Below are 18,294 nucleotides of genomic sequence, written 5' to 3' on the forward strand. Positions count from 1 at the left end.
TTGCACAAACATTTACTCCAGCAGAACGATGACCTCTTTTACAAGAGTAAGTATAAACTTCTCCAAAACTCAAAATAAATAATTCCAAAGCATTTGCACCAAAAAGCTCTTTGATGAGATAACCATTACAGGCCCACAACGTGTGCTGTTTTGTCTGCTGCAATCCCTTAAAGGAGTAAAAGAATTGACGAAAAGTAATATATCTGCAGTCAAACCCAGGGGAAACCATGGGAGCTCAGTCGGACACAAGCCTCCAAACGGCTGCAATGCAAGGGCCTTGGCAGCCCAGGGTAGCTGTGAGGGGCTGTGCCGGATGGGGCCAAGAGTGGGAAAGGGACTTTGTTTTGTTTGCTACAATCAATATCAAAGTCCCAGAAACTCAAACAAGAAATACCAAGCCATTTGCACTGAAAAAGCCTCAAATAAGTTACCCACTTCAGCCACTTCTTCCCTATGAAGGTACACACATTCCCAGGCCTTCGTGGAATTCATCAGGGCAGTCATGATACGAGAATTATACAAGCCAGTATATTTTAATGTTGATTAAGCACTGCCATATCTAGCACAACCGCAGAGCTGCAGAACTGTAAATGTTAAGCTTTTGGACTGAAATGCACTCAGAGCCAGAAGTTCTCTGGAACTGGGGGTGGAGGCAGGCTCTGCATATTGTGTGTTCTTAAAACTCCTCTGAACACTAAAGAAGGACACCAGCCTCTTGGGCTGTCATAACTTGCAGAAAGCTAACGTGCCATTTTGCCCAGCGTACGTTTTCCCACACTGTCACAAGGCAGACACTCCGTCTCACAGAAGGAAACACCTTGACAAGATTCAAGATGGATAGGTACACTAGGTTATTTATTGAATGGCAGATAGGCTGAAACACACTTCTCCAGGAGATGCGTCTCTTGAGTCAAGTCCCGAGTGGACTAAGATTGGGATTTAAGATGGACCAACAGGGCTTAGAAAAGCTACATTTGCACCAAAGAAAGAGAAGAAAATTACATCTGCACAAATTGATGAATATGGACAAAATGCAATCAGAAATACAGGCTAAAATATTTGTATTTAGACTGTCACCACGCCCTAGAGTAGTACAATACTTGATGCAGATTAGTATCTCCGCAATCAAACCCAAGGGAGACCCTGCGAGCTCAGTCCGGCCACATGCCTCACTACACGGCTAATACCAGGGCCATGGCAGCCCCAGGGCAGCTGAGAGGGGCCGTGTTGGGGGGGGGGGGGGGGGGCGGAGGGGTGGGGCGGGGGCGCTTGCGACAGCACAGTGCATCACAACGCGGGGCTGGTATTGAGGCCATCAGCAAGCAGCGGCTGCTCCACTTTGGCCTGGGCCAGCGGTGAGTGCAGCAGCAGGGCGAAGGCTCTGCTGGGCCGGGCGCAAACACCCGCCCGCGAGGGGTTTGGGAGCCCGCAGTGGTGGCAGTGAGCGCTCAGGGGAGCCTGCGAGCGGCTCTCTGGCAGTCGCCACCAGCGCTGGCCTCAGCCCCTGCTGCCTCCCAGCACCTCCCCCCCCGCTCCTACCTGACCCCAGGGGCTGTGGCTCCTGGCCCCGCACCCCCAGCCGTGCGCGAGCTCCCACCCAGCCCCACTGACCTCCCCTCTCTCACCTCTTCCAGATCATGGCTTTGGCGTTTCTCTTCTCGTTGTTGGCGCAGAGAGCGCCACGTCTTGGCGAGGTGTTGGATGCAGACACGCTCGACCGCATGCAGCAGCGTGAGGTCTATCTGCGAGAGCAGATGACAAAGCTGCTGAAGGAGACAGAGCAATGCAGAACGGATGCGTGACCCTCGCGCTTCTTTGCGGTGCAGCCCTGGCTAATTTGGGCCTTGGCTGTACTGCTGCTTTTCCTGCTCTTCTGCCACATCCGCAACCGCTAGGGAAAGGCAAGAGAGAAGGCTCTACCACGAAATGATGGAGATGTGGGAAGAATATGAAAGGGAGCTGAGGGAGCCGGTGTGCCACGGAGACCCCGACGACATTACCTACATGAGCAGGTTTTACCAGGAGTTCTCCATCTGGCCGCTGAAGAGCAGGACACAGACGTGCAAGGTGGTGGCAGAGCTGGTGGATGAACTTCTGAACACGTGTCAGATAGTTCCAAAGAGCTACTTCCTGCCACGGCCGCAGCCAGCCATTGCGGTGGGCGTTGGCTTTGAAGGCAGCGGTCCCCAAGGGTGCTACAGTGTCTACCGCATGCTCGTGCCCCTGAAGGCACCCCCGGGACACATCTTCCACTTGGAGGTGGGCCCCAAGGCGAGGAGAGGGGTAAGGAACTCCCGCATCCGTGTGGAGTTCCAGTGCACGTGCATAAGGGAGCAGCAGTTGCAGGACATGCTCTGCTTCCTCCACCACCCTGCAGACCGGCTGAGGAAAAAGCAGATGCCCAGCCTCCTGCAAACCCTCTGCACCGACTGCTACCTGGATATGGAGAAAACCGCAGCCTGGTTCCAGGAGCTGGTGAAAGCAGCCTGGGCGCTTATGCCTATGTCAAACATAACGCAGCTCGAGTTGCTGCCTTCCAAACGACACTGCAAGATCAAGCTGACCACTACCTCCGGCAAAGTCCTCTGGATTGAGCTCCTGCTCGGGACACAGAAAAAGGACTCGGACACGTTCCTGACCTTTGAGTAGGCAGGGGCACTCCTTATCAGCAGCACGAGGTGGCTGCAGGGACGCACTGCTTCACAAAACAGCCAGGCACGCCTGGCACAACAGATTCCATCGCAAACACCTGCAGCTCCGCGTCCCTGCACTGGAAGGTGGCTCCAAAAACCACAGACACCCCACCCTACTTGCCACCTGCTGCAGAGCTGAGCATGCTGGCCATGGAGAAGACGCTGCTCAACAAGCAGGTGGAAGTTCTCTCCAAAGGAAAACCACACCCGAGGGAGCCACACCCCACGCAGGTGAAGAGGCCGCTGCATGGACGCTTGAAGCAGAGACTCCTGTCAACAGCTGGGCACAGACCCACCCACCTCTCCGTCAGGGCCCGTTTGCTCTGCAAGCCTGGGCCTCTACCAAAAGGGGAGAAACGCTCTGCTCCCTGAGCGTCCTGCCCAAGGAGATGCCCCCAGAGCCAGCACCCAGTGCTACGGTGAGATGGCTTTAGAATCATAGAATCACCAAGGCTAGAAAAGACCTCAAGATCATCCAGTCCAACCACCCACCTACCACCACTATTTCCCACCATTCCCGCAGAAACCCACGTAATGCTCCCCGTCATTCACTCTGCCTCTGGCAAAGGACACAACATGTTGCGACACAAGCTGCCAGGGGAACTGAACCCTCCACTGACTCTCCTTGCCCAGTCCTGCCCTTGTTGAAGCCTCTCTGCAACTCATTCTCCTGCATGCCTGATCCAATTACACACTTCCAAACTATACATTTTCAGCACAGGCACCAATGCCGATTTGCACCGATACATCGCAGCACCACAGAAGTCACTAGGCAGAGATGGTGCTTTAGACAGTGACATTCCCCCACGTTTTGCAGGAGGTAAATCTGGGTGTGAAAGGATACATTTTTAATCTGACTTCTCTTAACAGGGAACGGCGACTGAGTCCTGATTGCTGATGAAAAAAGGACTACAACGAAGCTCTGCCTCCATCTCGGCAGGAAGAAGCACAACAGCAGCAGCCCTTAGTGGGATGCACGTATCCAGGAATGGCAGCTAACCAATGCAGCTATTTTGCATACGGCTGCGGAAATGAAGCTCTGATCTGTTCTAAAAAATAATAATAATATAATACAATCAAATAAAAATCAACAGATTTTTTTATGCTTTCCCTCATCTACCAGTCTGGTCACCCGGTCGCAGAAGGAGATGAGGCTGATCAAGCACGACCTGCCTTTCATGAACCCGTGCTGGCTGGCTGGGCCTGATCCCCTGGATGCCACGCACATGCCATGTGATCTCACCCAAAATGATTTGCTCCATAACGTTCCCTGGTACCGAGGTCAGGCTCACAGTCCTGTAGTTCCCCACATTCTCCTTACGGCCCTTCTTGTAGACGGGAGTCACATTGGCAAGCCTCCAATCCTCTGGAACCTCTCCAGATAACCAGGAGCCCTGGTAGATGGCGGAAAGCAGCTCAGCAATCACCCCCGCCACTTCCCTTGTTCCTCTTGTGCCTTTAAGATTTCCGTCTTGAAGAGCGTCCAGGCTTCCTGGACCCCTTTACCCGGAAGGAGCCACTCCCAAGGGACCCCTGCAACAAGCATCCTGAACAGGTCAAAGTCCGCCCTCTGCAAGCTCAAGAGAGCAGATTTGCTAGTCACCCTTCTGACATCTCCAAGAACAGAGAATTCTACAATTCCATGGTCGCTCTGCCCAAGACAGTCCCCAACCTTCCCATCTCCCACCAGTCCTTCTCTGTTAGCGAGGAGCAGGTCTAGCAGGGCACCACCCCTGGTAGCCTCTCGTACCATCTGTGTCAGGAAGCTATCTTCCACACACGCCAGAAACCTCCCGGACTGCTTCCTCTGCGCTGTATTATATTTCCAACAAATATCAGGGAAGTTGAAGTCTCCCATGAGAACGAGTGCTGGCGATCGCGCAACTTCCGCAAGCTGCTCACAGAATGCCTCGTCCTTCTCTTCATTCTGATTAGGATGGCAGATAGGCTGAAACACACTTCTCCAGGAGATGCGTCTCTTGAGTCAAGTCCCGAGTGGACTAAGATTGGGATTTAAGATGGACCAACAGGGCTTAGAAAAGCTACATTTGCACCGAAGAAGGAGAAGAAAATTACATCTGCACAAATTGATGAATATGGACAAAATGCAATCAGAAATACAGGCTAGAATATTTGTATTTAGACTGTCACCACGCCCTAGAGTAGTACAATACTTGATGCAGATTAGTATCTCCGCAATCAAACCCAAGGGAGACCCTGCGAGCTCAGTCCAGCCACGTGCCTCACTACACGGCCGATGCCAGGGCCATGGCAGCCCAGGGCAGCTGAGAGGGGCCCCGTTGGGTGGGGCTCAGGCGTTTGTGACATCACAGTGCATCACAATGCAGGGCTGGTATTGAGGCCAGCAGCAGGCAGCACTGCTCCACTTTGGCCTGGGCCAGCGGTGAGTGCAGCAGCAGGGAGAAGGCTCTGCTGGGCCGGGCGCAAACACCGGCCCGCGAGGGGTTTGGGAGCCTGCAGTGACGGCAGTGAGCGCTCAGGAGAGCCTGTGAGCGGCTCTCTGGGCAGTCACCACCAGTGCTGGCCTCAGCCCCTGCTGCCTCCCAGCTCCCTCCCCCCCCCGCTCCTACCTGACCCCAGGGGCTGTGGCTCCTGGCCCCGGCCCCCCAGCCATGTGCAAGTTCCCACCCAGCCCCACTGACCTCCCCTCTCACGCCTCTTCCAGATCATGGCTTTGGCGTTTCTCTTCTCGTTGTTGGCGCAGAGAGTGCCATGTGTTGGCGAGGAGTTCGATGCAGACACGCTCAAACGCATGCAGCAGCATGAGGTGTATCTGCGAGAGCAGATGGCAAAGCTGCTGCTACACATAGAGAAGAAGAACACGGAGGAGAGCAGGGTGGGCATGCAAGCCCTGCTCTGTGCTGTGTGGCCTTACTGGAAGGTTTGGAGTGCTCTTTTTCTTACGGTCCTTCTGCTCTGGTTCACGTGGAAGATCTATAAAAAGTTCCGGGCAGTTGAAGACAGCAGTGATGAGGAGAGCTCCCGCGGTGAGGAGGAGCAGCAGAAGCAGGAGGAGGAAGTGCGAGAGGAGGATGATCTTTTCCTCCCTGACACGCTCTGGCTAAGCCAAATTCATCGAGGCAACTGTGACCAGATACTCTCGCTGTTTGGTTACCTCATTCAGTTTTGCCAGTACCTCGTGTCAGATACTTCCTATCCAGTGCCACAGCGCCCCATCGGGGTGGGCAGTGCCTACGAAAGCTGGTTTCCCCTTGAGGATGAACCTGTCTTTTGCCTGCTTGTGCCCCTGTTGGCCCCCTGTGGGCACGTTTTCCACCTGGATCTGGGTGCCCCAGGGGAGCTGCCAGCCAGGAACCCCCGTATCCGTGTGGAGCTGGAATGCACGTGCGGGAGGGAGCAGGAGATGGGCATGCAGTGCTTCCTCCACACCTCCGCAGAAGAGCTGAGAAATCAACAGCCCAGCCTCCTACACAGCCTCTGCACTGGCTCCTACCTAGATGTGGAGAAGACTGCCCGCTGGTTCCTGGTGCTGATCAGAAATGCCTGGAAGTGCGTGCCTGAGTCTGCAACATGCAGCATGAACGTGATGCTGCTGTCCAGGCGCTCCTGCAGGCTTCAGCTGACAGATATCAACAACACAACCGTCTTTGTTGAGATAGTGTTTGGTGTACAGCAGGACAGAACAGACATCTTTCTGAGCAGCCAGGAGACAGAGGTTGCCGGTACCCCCAGCACAACCTGGACACAGAGCTGCGCAGTGGCAGAGGCGAAGTTCTTCCAGCATGTAGCCACCCATGCCCAGGAGGACAATTTCTACCTCAGATACGCGCAAGTGGGTGCCCATATCCTGGCGGGCCACAGCTTTTCTACCTATGAGCTGAAGACAGTGCTCATGCACCTCCTGACTGCCAACCCGCTGGAAAGCTGGCATGGGAGGTATTTTCTGCAGCGGATGGATGACACCTTGCGCTACCTGCGCTGCTGTGTGGAGGAGAAACGTCTGGACCACTTCCTCATTGGAAATGAGAAGGTGCCAGCAGAGATTACCCTGCCGCAGGATTTCCAAGCATCCCAGCCGCTCAACCTCCTCCAACACCTGGCGGAAGATCCGGACAGACGTGAGCAGGTGCTGCAGGAGCTGGAGGAGCTGCAAGATCAGCTCACAAGCCTGCTGATCTACCAGAAATGCGAGACATCCACTTGTCCCACACACGAGCACGCCGGACAGGGAGGAGATGACACACAGTAGGCAGGGCGAATTGCTCCCGGATGTTTTCTCCACAGCAAATCCACCGTGGGGTAGCCAGAGTGCTGCAGTACACGTGCAGCACAAGGGAGCAGCTGGTGTGGGACATGCTGCGCTTCCTCCACCACTCTGAGGACCAGCTGAGGAGAGAGCAGATGCCCACCCTCCTACAAACCCTCTGCGGCAACGCCTACCTAGATATGGAGGAAACCGCAACCTCCTCCCAGGAACTGGTGAGGGAAGCCTGGGTGGCTATGCCTCAAACGTCCACAGTGCAGCTCAAGTTGCAGCCCTCCGTCCGCTTCTGCAAGCTCCGGCTCACAACCACCTCCCCTGGATTGAGCTCATGCTCGGTGTACAGCAAGAGGACTCGGACACATTCCAGAACTTTGAGTAGGCAGGGGCTGTCGTTATCAGCGGCACGAGGTGGCCGCAGGGACGCGCTGCTTCACAAAACAGCCAGGCATGCCTGGTGCAACAGATTCCATCGCAAACATCTGCAGCTCCATGGCCCTGCGCTGGAAGGTGGCTACAAACCACTGACACCCAATCCTACTTGCCATCTGCTGCAGAGCTGAGCATGCTGGCCATGGAGAAGATGCTGCTCAACAAGCAGGTGGAAGTTCTCTCCAAAGGAAAACCACACCCGAGGGAGCCACACCCCACGCAGGTGAAGAGGCCGCTGCATGGACGCTTGAAGCAGAGACTGCTGTTAACAGCTGGGCAGGGACCCATCCGCCTCTCCGTCTGGGTCCATTTGCTCTGCAAGCCTGGGCCTCTACCAAAAGGGGAGAAACGCCCTGTTCCCTGAGCGTCCTGCCCAAGGAGATGCCCCCAGAGGCAGCGCCCAGTGCTGTGGTGAGACGGCTTTACAATCACAGAATCACCAAGGCTAGAAAAGACCTCCAGATCATCCAGTCCAACCACCCACCTATCACCACTATTCCCCACTATTCCCGCAGAAACTCACGTAATGCTCCACGTCATTAACTCTACCTCTGGCAAAGGACACACCATGTTGTGACACAAGCTGCCAGGGGAGCTGAACCCTCCCGTGACAGGGAGAAGAGGACACACAGTAGGCAGTACAAATTGTTCCCGGATGCTTTCTCCACAGGAAATCCACTGTGGGGTAGCCAGATTGCTGCAGTGCATGTGCACACGGGTGCAGCTAGCGTGGGACAGGCTGTGCTTCATCCACCACTCTGAGGACCAGCTGAGGAGAGAGCAGATGCCCAGCCTCCTGCAAACCCTCTGCGTCAACGCCTACCTGGATATGGAGGAAACCGCAACCTCCTTCCAGGAACTGGTGAGAGAAGCCTAGGTGGCTATGCCTCAAAACGTCCACAGTGCAGCTCAAGTTGCAGCCCTCCGTCCGCTTCTGCAAGCTCCGGCTCACAACCACCTCCTCTGGATTGAGCTCATGCTCGGCGTACAGCAAGAGGACTCGGACACATTCCAGACCTTTGAGTAGGCAGGGGCTGTCGTTATCAGCAGCACGAGGTGGCCGCAGAGACACACTGCAGCAGAGACACATTTCTTCAGGAAACAGCCGCTACAGCAGGCTACATCTGATGGATTTCAAAAGAAACTGCTTACTTAAGGCAGTGTTTGGAGTATAGCACAACCATAAAGACATCTTTCTGAGCAGCCAGGAGACGGAGACAGCTGCACCCATATCCTGGTTGCCACGGCATTACTACGAATGCCACGGGAGTCCAGCCTTTTAGATGCCTGGGCCACATGGAGTGAAGAAGAACTGTTATCGACCACCCAGAAAATACAGTTAACATAGAACAATTTAAAAAAGAATATTTAGCTTGTTATATGTTTCATTACATTATAATAAACATCAAAAAAACAACCAACAAAGAAACCAGTGGTGTATGTGACCTTCGTTAGGTGAAACTAATGCATTAGCTTCTGGATCAACAGCAGTGGCTGTAGTTCTTAGTTCTTCTGCAGCAGTGGCTGCAGTTCTTGTCAAACCCCCAGTGGGTTTGACAGAGATCGTACAAAAAGAGTTTGCTCACACCCTGGGAGCTCAGTCCAGCCACATGCCTTGGAACAGGGCCGATGCCAGGGCCACTGCAGCCGAGGGCAGCTGAGAGGGGCTGTTTGAGGTGGGGCCAAAGGGTGGGGCTGGGGCATCTGTGACATCACAGTGCATCACAAGGCGGGGCTGGTATTGAGGCCATCAGCAGGCAGCACTACTCCACTTTGGCCTTGGCCAGCAATGAGTGCAGCAGCAGGGGGAAGGCTCTGCTGGGCCGGGCGCAAATACCGGCCCACGAGGGGTTTGGGAGCCTGCAGTGATGGCAGTGAGTGCTCGGGGCACCTGTGAGCGGCTCTCTGGGCAGTCACCACCAGCGCTGGCCTCACCACCAGCCTTTCCTGCCTTTACTCCCATCATAAAACCCGCTTCCACCAGTGGGATAAGCTGTTCCCGTTGGTTGCCAGCAGTCCTGGTCTCGTGTAAATCGAGCAGAGGTCAAAAAACCCAAACCCCCTGCTGAGCACACCAGGCTCAGAGCCAGGTATTAATCTGCTGACCCATCGTGTTCAGTCCCTCATCATTCCCTATAACAGGAGGGATAGAGGAGAGCACGACTTGTGCTCCAGCACTCCTGACCAGTTGCCCTAAGGCTCTGAAATCCTTCTTCAGTAGTCCTTAAGGAAGTTCTCCCTATAACATCACTGCCTACCTGAAGCAACAACAGGGGATAATAATCTGAGGGCGATACTAGGGAAGGAAGTTTCTTCCTTTACATCTTTAACCTGGGCCCCTGGGAGGCAGAAGACCTCCCCGTGTAGTGGGTCTGCTCTGCATACTGGGCATTCTGCTCCCTTCAGCAGTGAGTTACCAAGGACAACGGACCATCCTTTTTCCTTTGCTGAGGAGGTTTTAATGCTAAGGGTAGTCTGGCTAGACTTTGGTAACGCCTCCAAGTGCAAAGAACCATCATCCCCACCAGTGTCCAGTTGTCCCTGCAGAGCACTGTACCTGCTCTGCAGAGGCAGCTGGGGAGGTGGGAATTGTTGGGTAGGTTCACCTGCATTGCCAAGCAGGGACCTTTTGCCACTGCCCCCTGTCCCCCATTCATCACCACTGTTACTAGGGGGAGGAAAGGACGGGGTTCACCGTAGCAGGAACGCTGTCTGCCTGCTGGTCCCCTCCTATTACCTCTTTGCAAGGCAGTAGGAGGTGATGTGCTTCACGTGGAGCCTCAGCTGGCTGCCTAAATCTCAGGCCCGATACAGACTGGCACCACCAATCAGTCTTCCTCTCACACTCCCTAAGGCTCCTTATCCTCTCCACCTCCTCCGTCAGGTCAACCACTGAGTAAGGCTGAGTAAGACATTCAGCTGGTCCCATCTAACACAAGTGCTATCTCCATCTCCCTGCTCTACAAGGGCCAGCCTCTGGCACTCCCTGCAGCCAGAGACCTGTGCACTAGCATGTTGCTGTGGGACCTCTGTCCGGGTCCTCCACAATTTTCCTGCCAATCACCTTCCGCCGGGCTGCAGCCGTGCCAAACCAGCAGACTGACTAGCACTGTCTAGGGAAGCCTTAATGCGGTGCAACTTCTCTGCTCTGCTTTGTAGCCAGCAGCGCCGGCTTACATCCTTGCCGCGTTACCAGCCTGTTAACGGTCTCATCACATGCTGAACAGCGAGAATACAGGCCTCCTCGCTAGACAGTCACGTGAACGGGCGGCAAATGGTTACTCCACGTTTAAATAGCCCGCAGTAGCTCCAGAACACGCAGCCCCGTCTGTATAGGCCAGATCGAGACAAACCGACGGGCCCGCGCCCGGCGCCTCCGCTCCTTGAGGCTTTTTGTGAGGCGGGGCTGCGTGTTGCCTCGGCAACGCCGACATCACATCCGCCTCTCGCGAGAGCTGGCGGCTGCTGAGGGCCCGCTCTCCTCTCCCGCGTTTCCTGAGGGAAAGGGCGGCTGCCGAAAGAGCCCTGTACGTGCGCATTCGTTGTCGCGGCTGCGGGTGCGCCGCTCCAAAGCCCCAGACTTCGGCTACTTTAATGCGATTTCTTTCTTCTCAGGTCCCCTGGAACTAGATCCCTTCTTTACCAGGCTATGAGAAAAGAAATCGAAGTTCTAATGCTGGAACTCCCACAGAAATACCAACACTTTCTGATGTTACTCCTAGCTGGTGTAGCTGAAGCTCTACTTTTGAAAAGCAGACTTCATGCCCTGGGCCCTACCGTTCCCATAGGGACATTCTGAACTCTGGCGGCTGGAATTTGAGAGTTTTAATCCTCACTTGAATTCTTCACATTTTTATCTTTCTTCCGTTCACAAATCATGAGCCTATTCTGGGTTCATCACTTCAAGCGAAGCTTCTCCTTTGGGGTATTTAATACCTGACTTTTGGTGATTTCTTCATTAGCAGAACTAGATGATTTCCCCTAGGAAGTTTCAGGTTCTACTTTAAAACCAAAGTCACCTTCCGGCAGCTGTCCCACTGCAGCAGGGAGTTTTGGTTTTCAGATTTTAGGTAAGACCACCATACGTTTCTTGTCAGCAATATACATTTCAGGAACTTGCTTCTTAACACCAGAGTTACTTACTCCAGTTAACACGATTTAAGACAAGTTCAAAACCACGTTGAAGAAAGATTGACATAAACGAGAGTAGAGTTCTGCTCCTGAAATATTCACTGAAATTCATTACGACTTGCACAAACATTTACTCCAGCAGAACAATGACCTCTTTTACAAGAGTAAGTATAAGCTTCTCCAAAACTCAAAATAAATAATTCCAAAGCATTTGCACCAAAAAGCTCTTTGATGAGATAACCATTACAGGCCCACAACGTGTGCTGTTTTGTCTGCTGCGATCCCTTAAAGGAGTAAAAGAATTGACGAAAAGTAATATATCTGCAGTCAAACCCAGGGGAAACCATGGGAGCTCAGTCGGACACAAGCCTCCAAACGGCTGCAATGCAAGGGCCTTGGCAGCCCAGGGTAGCTGTGAGGGGCTGTGCCGGATGGGGCCAAGAGTGGGAAAGGGACTTTGTTTTGTTTGCTACAATCAATATCAAAGTCCCAGAAACTCAAACAAGAAATACCAAGCCATTTGCACTGAAAAAGCCTCAAATAAGTTACCCACTTCAGCCACTTCTTCCCTATGAAGGTACACACATTCCCAGGCCTTCGTGGAATTCATCAGGGCAGTCATGATACGAGAATTATACAAGCCAGTATATGTTAATGTTGATTAAGCACTGCCATATCTAGCACAACCGCAGAGCTGCAGAACTGTAAATGTTAAGCTTTTGGACTGAAATGCACTCAGAGCCAGAAGTTCTCTGGAACTGGGGGTGGAGGCAGGCTCTGCATATTGTGTGTTCTTAAAACTCCTCTGAACACTAAAGAAGGACACCAGCCTCTTGGGCTGTCATAACTTGCAGAAAGCTAACATGCCAATTTGCCCAGCGTACGTTTTCCCACACTGTCACAAGGCAGACACTCCGTCTCACAGAAGGAAACACCTTGACAAGATTCAAGATGGATAGGTACACTAGGTTATTTATTGAATGGCAGATAGGCTGAAACACACTTCTCCAGGAGATGCGTCTCTTGAGTCAAGTCCCGAGTGGACTAAGATTGGGATTTAAGATGGACCAACAGGGCTTAGAAAAGCTACATTTGCACCAAAGAAGGAGAAGAAAATTACATCTGCACAAATTGATGAATATGGACAAAATGCAATCAGAAATACAGGCTAGAATATTTGTATTTAGACTGTCACCACGCCCTAGAGTAGTACAATACTTGATGCAGATTAGTATCTCCGCAATCAAACCCAAGGGAGACCCTGCGAGCTCAGTCCGGTCACGTGCCTCACTACACGGCCGATGCCAGGGCCATGGCAGCCCCAGGGCAGCTGAGAAGGGCCGCGTTGGGTGGGGCTGGGGCGTTTGTGACATCACAGTGCATCACAATGCAGGGCTGGTATTGAGGCCAGCAGCAGGCAGCACTGCTCCACTTTGGCCTGGGCCAGCGGTGAGTGCAGCAGCAGGGCGAAGGCTCTGCTGGGCCAGGCGCAAACACCCGCCCGCAAGGGGTTTGGAAGCCTGCAGTGAGGGCAGTGAGCGCTCAGGAGAGCCTGTGAGCGGCTCTCTGGGCAGTCACCACCAGTGCTGGCCTCAGCCCCTGCTGCCTCCCAGCTCCCTCCCCCCCGCTCCTACCTGACCCCAGGGGCTGTGGCTCCTGGCCCCGCACCCCCAGCCATGTGCAAGTTCCCACCCAGCCCCACTGACCTCCCCTCTCTCACCTCTTCCAGATCATGGCTTTGGCGTTTCTCTTCTCGTTGTTGGCGCAGAGAGTGCCATGTGTTGGCGAGGAGTTCGATGCAGACACGCTCAAACGCATGCAGCAGCATGAGGTGTATCTGCGAGAGCAGATGGCAAAGCTGCTGCTACACATAGAGAAGAAGAACACGGAGGAGAGCAGGGTGGGCATGCAAGCCCTGCTCTGTGCTGTGTGGCCTTACTGGAAGGTTTGGAGTGCTCTTTTTCTTACGGTCCTTCTGCTCTGGTTCACGTGGAAGATCTATAAAAAGTTCCGGGCAGTTGAAGACAGCAGTGATGAGGAGAGCTCCCGCGATGAGGAGGAGCAGCAGAAGCAGGAGGAGGAAGTGCGAGAGGAGGATGATCTTTTCCTCCCTGACACGCTCTGGCTAAGCCAAATTCATCGAGGCAACTGTGACCAGATACTCTCGCTGTTTGGTTACCTCATTCAGTTTTGCCAGTACCTCGTGTCAGATACTTCCTATCCAGTGCCACAGCGCCCCATCGGGGTGGGCAGTGCCTACGAAAGCTGGTTTCCCCTTGAGGATGAACCTGTCTTTTGCCTGCTTGTGCCCCTGTTGGCCCCCCGTGGGCACGTTTTCCACCTGGATCTGGGTGCCCCAGGGGAGCTGCCAGCCAGGAACCCCCGTATCCGTGTGGAGCTGGAATGCACGTGCGGGAGGGAGCAGGAGATGGGCATGCAGTGCTTCCTCCACACCTCCGCAGAAGAGCTGAGAAATCAACAGCCCAGCCTCCTACACAGCCTCTGCACTGGCTCCTACCTAGATGTGGAGAAGACTGCCCGCTGGTTCCTGGTGCTGATCAGAAATGCCTGGAAGTGCATGCCTGAGTCTGCAACATGCAGCATGAACGTGATGCTGCTGTCCAGGCGCTCCTGCAGGCTTCAGCTGACAGATATCAACAACACAACCGTCTTTGTTGAGATAGTGTTTGGCGTACAGCAGGACAGAACAGACATCTTTCTGAGCAGCCAGGAGACAGAGGTTGCCGGTACCCCCAGCACAACCTGGACACAGAGCTGCGCAGTGGCAGAGGCGAAGTTCTTCCAGCATGTAGCCACCCATGCCCAGGAGGACAATTTCTACCTCAGATACGCGCAAGTGGGTGCCCATATCCTGGCGGGCCACAGCTTTTCTACCTATGAGCTGAAGACAGTGCTCATGCACCTCCTGACTGCCAACCCGCTGGAAAGCTGGCATGGGAGGTATTTTCTGCAGCGGATGGATGACACCTTGCGCTACCTGCGCTGCTGTGTGGAGGAGAAACGTCTGGACCACTTCCTCATTGGAAATGAGAAGGTGCCAGCAGAGATTACCCTGCCGCAGGATTTCCAAGCATCCCAGCCGCTCAACCTCCTCCAACACCTGGCGGAAGATCCGGACAGACGTGAGCAGGTGCTGCAGGAGCTGGAGGAGCTGCAAGATCAGCTCACAAGCCTGCTGATCTACCAGAAATGCGAGACATCCACTTGTCCCACACACAAGCACGCCGGACAGGGAGGAGATGACACACAGTAGGCAGGGCGAATTGCTCCCGGATGTTTTCTCCACAGCAAATCCACCGTGGGGTAGCCAGAGTGCTGCAGTACATGTGCAGCACAAGGGAGCAGCTGGTGTGGGACATGCTACGCTTCCTCCACCACTCTGAGGACCAGCTGAGGAGAGAGCAGATGCCCACCCTCCTACAAACCCTCTGCGGCAACGCCTACCTAGATATGGAGGAAACCGCAACCTCCTCCCAGGAACTGGTGAGGGAAGCCTGGGTGGCTATGCCTCAAACGTCCACAGTGCAGCTCAAGTTGCAGCCCTCCGTCCGCTTCTGCAAGCTCCGGCTCACAACCACCTCCCCTGGATTGAGCTCATGCTCGGTGTACAGCAAGAGGACTCGGACACATTCCAGAACTTTGAGTAGGCAGGGGCTGTCGTTATCAGCGGCACGAGGTGGCCGCAGGGACGCGCTGCTTCACAAAACAGCCAGGCATGCCTGGCGCAACAGATTCCATCGCAAACACCTGCAGCTCCATGGCCCTGCGCTGGAAGGTGGCTACAAAACCACTGACACCCAATTCTACTTGCCATCTGCTGCAGAGCTGAGCATGCTGGCCATGGAGAAGACACTGCCCAACAAGCAGGTGGAAGTTCTCTCCAAAGGAAAACCACACCCGAGGGAGCCACACCCCACGCAGGTGAAGAGGCCGCTGCATGGACGCTTGAAGCAGAGACTGCTGTCAACAGCTGGGCACAGACCCACCCACGTCTCCGTCAGAGTCCCTCTGCTCTGCAAGCCTGGGCCTCTACAAAAAGGGGAGAAACTCTCTGCTCCCTGAGCGTCCTGCCCAAGGAGATGCCCCCAGAGGCAGCGCCCAGTGCTGTGGTGAGACGGCTTTACAATCACAGAATCACCAAGGCTAGAAAAGACCTCCAGATCATCCAGTCCAACCACCCACCTATCACCACTATTTCCCACCATTCCCGCAGAAACCCACGTAATGCTCCCCATCATTCACTCTGCCTCTGGCAAAGGACACACCATGCTGCGACAAAAGCTCCTAGGGGAGCTGAACCCTCCACTGACTCTCCTTACCCAGTCCTGCCCTTGTTGAAGCCTCTCTGCAACTCATTCTCCTGCATGCCTGATCCAATTACACACTTCCAAACTATACATTTTCAGCACAGGCACCAATGCCGATTTGCACCGATACATCGCAGCACCACAGAAGTCACTAGGCAGAGATGGTGCTTTAGACAGTGACATTCCCCCACGTTTTGCAGGAGGTAAATCTGGGTGTGAAAGGATACATTTTTAACCTGACTTCTCTTAACAGGGAACGGCGACTGAGTCCTGATTGCTGATGAAAAAGGGACTACAATGAAGCTCTGCCTCCATCTCGGCAGGAAGAAGCACAACAGCAGCAGCCCTTAGTGGGGTGCACATATCCAGGAATGGTAGCTAACTAATGCGGCTATTTTGCATACGGCTGCAAAAATGAAGCTCTGATCTGTTCTAAAAAAACAAATAATACGATTAAAAAAAAAATCAACAGAACAGAGACTTGTGTTATTTTCATAGGGAATAATTAGCTCCCCCTTGTTACTAGATTTCAGAGCTAGCACTCCCTGATGCCAGGGCTGGCTGCCCCACACCTCAGGCACTGCCAAGCTGACCACAGGAGGGAGGCTGCATCACAGAAGTGCTCCACTGGTAAAATCGAAATTGCTTTGCAACCACATTGGCAGCATACATGTAGTACCACGGCACAGCCCGTGCCTGTACAATGCTTGCAAGCAGAGGCAGGTCACACGGAGGGCACCCAGACCTGCTCAGCCTGCCCACAGCACCTCTTCCCATCCTCTTACTGAAGGCTCTGCAGCCTCAGTGTGATATGTTGAACCACTGGCGTTTGAGTGAATTACAAAGCGCTGATTTTTGACCCTGTGGCAGATGAATAAACGTAACAAGCTGCACACAAGCTTAGGCAGCTAAGGTTTTTACAGACTCTGCAGAGGATCATGGGCGGCTGTATGGCAAACAGGTATACAGGTATTGGACCAGAGAGATTATCACGTTACAAAGGAATAATGAAATAAAGAGCTTACCTGTGTCCTGGGCTCACAGAAGGGCTCCAAGAGGAGTGATCTCCAGAGAGAGACCCTTCCTCCTTGGGAGTCAGCCCTTAAGCGGGGTCTAGGAGGGGTGGAGCCAGGCTCCACCCCTTCCGGTCACTCAGGTGAAATTGCATTCACCTGTGCCCCTGCAGCTGACTCAGCACTCGCTTCAGGTGGTCAATCAGAGATTCAGGCCATGATTCAACAGTTCCCATACACTCCACCCCTTCACGGCATGAACCAGTGATTGAATCAACTAAAGGGTAAATCTTTCCCGTTACAGAGACCCGATGCATCGCGACGCTTATACAATTTCCCGCCGCGATGTATGATGACAATTTTAAAAGTGATGATCGGCAAAATTTCATGTTCTTTCAGGGGCCAGTGCTTTGACAATGTTACTGGAGGCATGTAGTTGTGAGGTGCAGGCCCATCCTATGCTCCATCAGTCCCATGTAAATCATCACCGGATGTCACACATGATCTGGCAGCAACACTGGGATACTTTGGTGACGTGTTGTTCCTTCCGGTGGTCCTGGAGGCTCAAAGACTCACGGAGAGTAATACAGATGTTTCAAGGGTACCAGGAGGGGAAGGTCTGCCCTTCAGGGCAAGATACCGGCCACATTTTTATCCTGGGTCAACACTTCAGCTTGCACTGGGGCATGTCCCGGCCACCTGTACCGTATCTTCTGGCCAGATGTTTGCGGCTGCATGACTATATCAGGCACCAATGGGGGTGTCCTGGTCTGCCACAGGGACGTGATGGGGGTCCCTTTGGTAATGAAGACTGGAGTGTTGACCACAATGTCCGTAGGCCATGTACCTATCACCGGGGGGGGGCTACCGACCCTCCCACCTCCAATAATCTCCCCCAGGGTGCAAGTAGGCCACACCACTTAGGTCCTACCTGCACCTCCCAAGGCCATTTTATTCTACGGGTACCTGGTTCTAGATTCTCAGGGGCAGGGAGCAGAAGATTGTTTTCATTACCGACCTGGGGTCTTACCTGATTATCGGTGCCCATAATTTGGATTCTAAGCAGGGAGGCCCATGTTGTTTGTAGCATCTTCAGGGCGCTGGGTCTGCCATCTCGAGGTCTTTCATTCAGGTCTCGCAGGGTTTCATACAGTCTCTTTGTCCACCCCTGCAGAGACTGGGAGTCTGTCCTCAGGGCAGCCGTGAGAATACCGTTGTAACGTTCTATGAGGCCTGCCCCCGTTGGATTATATGGCACGTGGAATCACCATTCAATGTTATTTTCTTCTGCCCAGCGCTGTATCATTGCTCCAGTAAAATGAGTCCCTTGGTCGCTCTCGATGACTTGCGGTGTCCCGTAGGCAGACATCAGTTTGGTAAGTGCCTTGATGGTATACGCCTGGTTTGCTTTTGGTACTGGATAGGCCTGCAGTAGTCTGCTTGCAGTATCGACA

At 53.7% G+C, this 18,294-nt stretch overlaps 2 protein-coding genes across 2 annotated transcripts; both read left to right on the forward strand.

The window, feature by feature from the left end:
* Nucleotides 1-5,083: 5,083 nt before the first annotated feature.
* Nucleotides 5,084-6,924, forward strand: LOC107053594 (inositol 1,4,5-trisphosphate receptor-interacting protein-like 1). Its single transcript, XM_046941927.1, has 2 exons — nucleotides 5,084-5,097; nucleotides 5,380-6,924. The coding sequence occupies exon 2, from the start codon at nucleotides 5,383-5,385 to the stop codon at nucleotides 6,922-6,924; it is 1,542 nt and encodes a 513-aa protein (XP_046797883.1). The 5' UTR covers nucleotides 5,084-5,097; nucleotides 5,380-5,382.
* A 6,010-nt stretch (nucleotides 6,925-12,934) lies between these two features.
* Nucleotides 12,935-16,842, forward strand: LOC101748830 (inositol 1,4,5-trisphosphate receptor-interacting protein-like 1-like). Its single transcript, XM_004949873.4, has 3 exons — nucleotides 12,935-12,948; nucleotides 13,229-15,629; nucleotides 16,081-16,842. Exon 2 carries the CDS (start codon nucleotides 13,232-13,234, stop codon nucleotides 14,771-14,773), a length of 1,542 nt encoding a protein of 513 aa, XP_004949930.3. The 5' UTR covers nucleotides 12,935-12,948; nucleotides 13,229-13,231; the 3' UTR covers nucleotides 14,774-15,629; nucleotides 16,081-16,842.
* Nucleotides 16,843-18,294: the final 1,452 nt, after the last annotated feature.

This window comes from Gallus gallus, chromosome 5 (genome assembly GCF_016699485.2).
Source record: "Gallus gallus isolate bGalGal1 chromosome 5, bGalGal1.mat.broiler.GRCg7b, whole genome shotgun sequence".
NCBI classification, from domain to species: Eukaryota; Metazoa; Chordata; class Aves; order Galliformes; family Phasianidae; genus Gallus; species Gallus gallus.

What these genes read in the sequence shown, in the direction of transcription:
- LOC101748830 (XM_004949873.4), top strand. Translation starts at nt 13,232, where the DNA reads ATGGCTTTGGCGTTTCTCTTCTCGTTGTTGGCGCAGAGAGTGCCATGT.
- LOC107053594 (XM_046941927.1), top strand. Translation starts at nt 5,383, where the DNA reads ATGGCTTTGGCGTTTCTCTTCTCGTTGTTGGCGCAGAGAGTGCCATGT.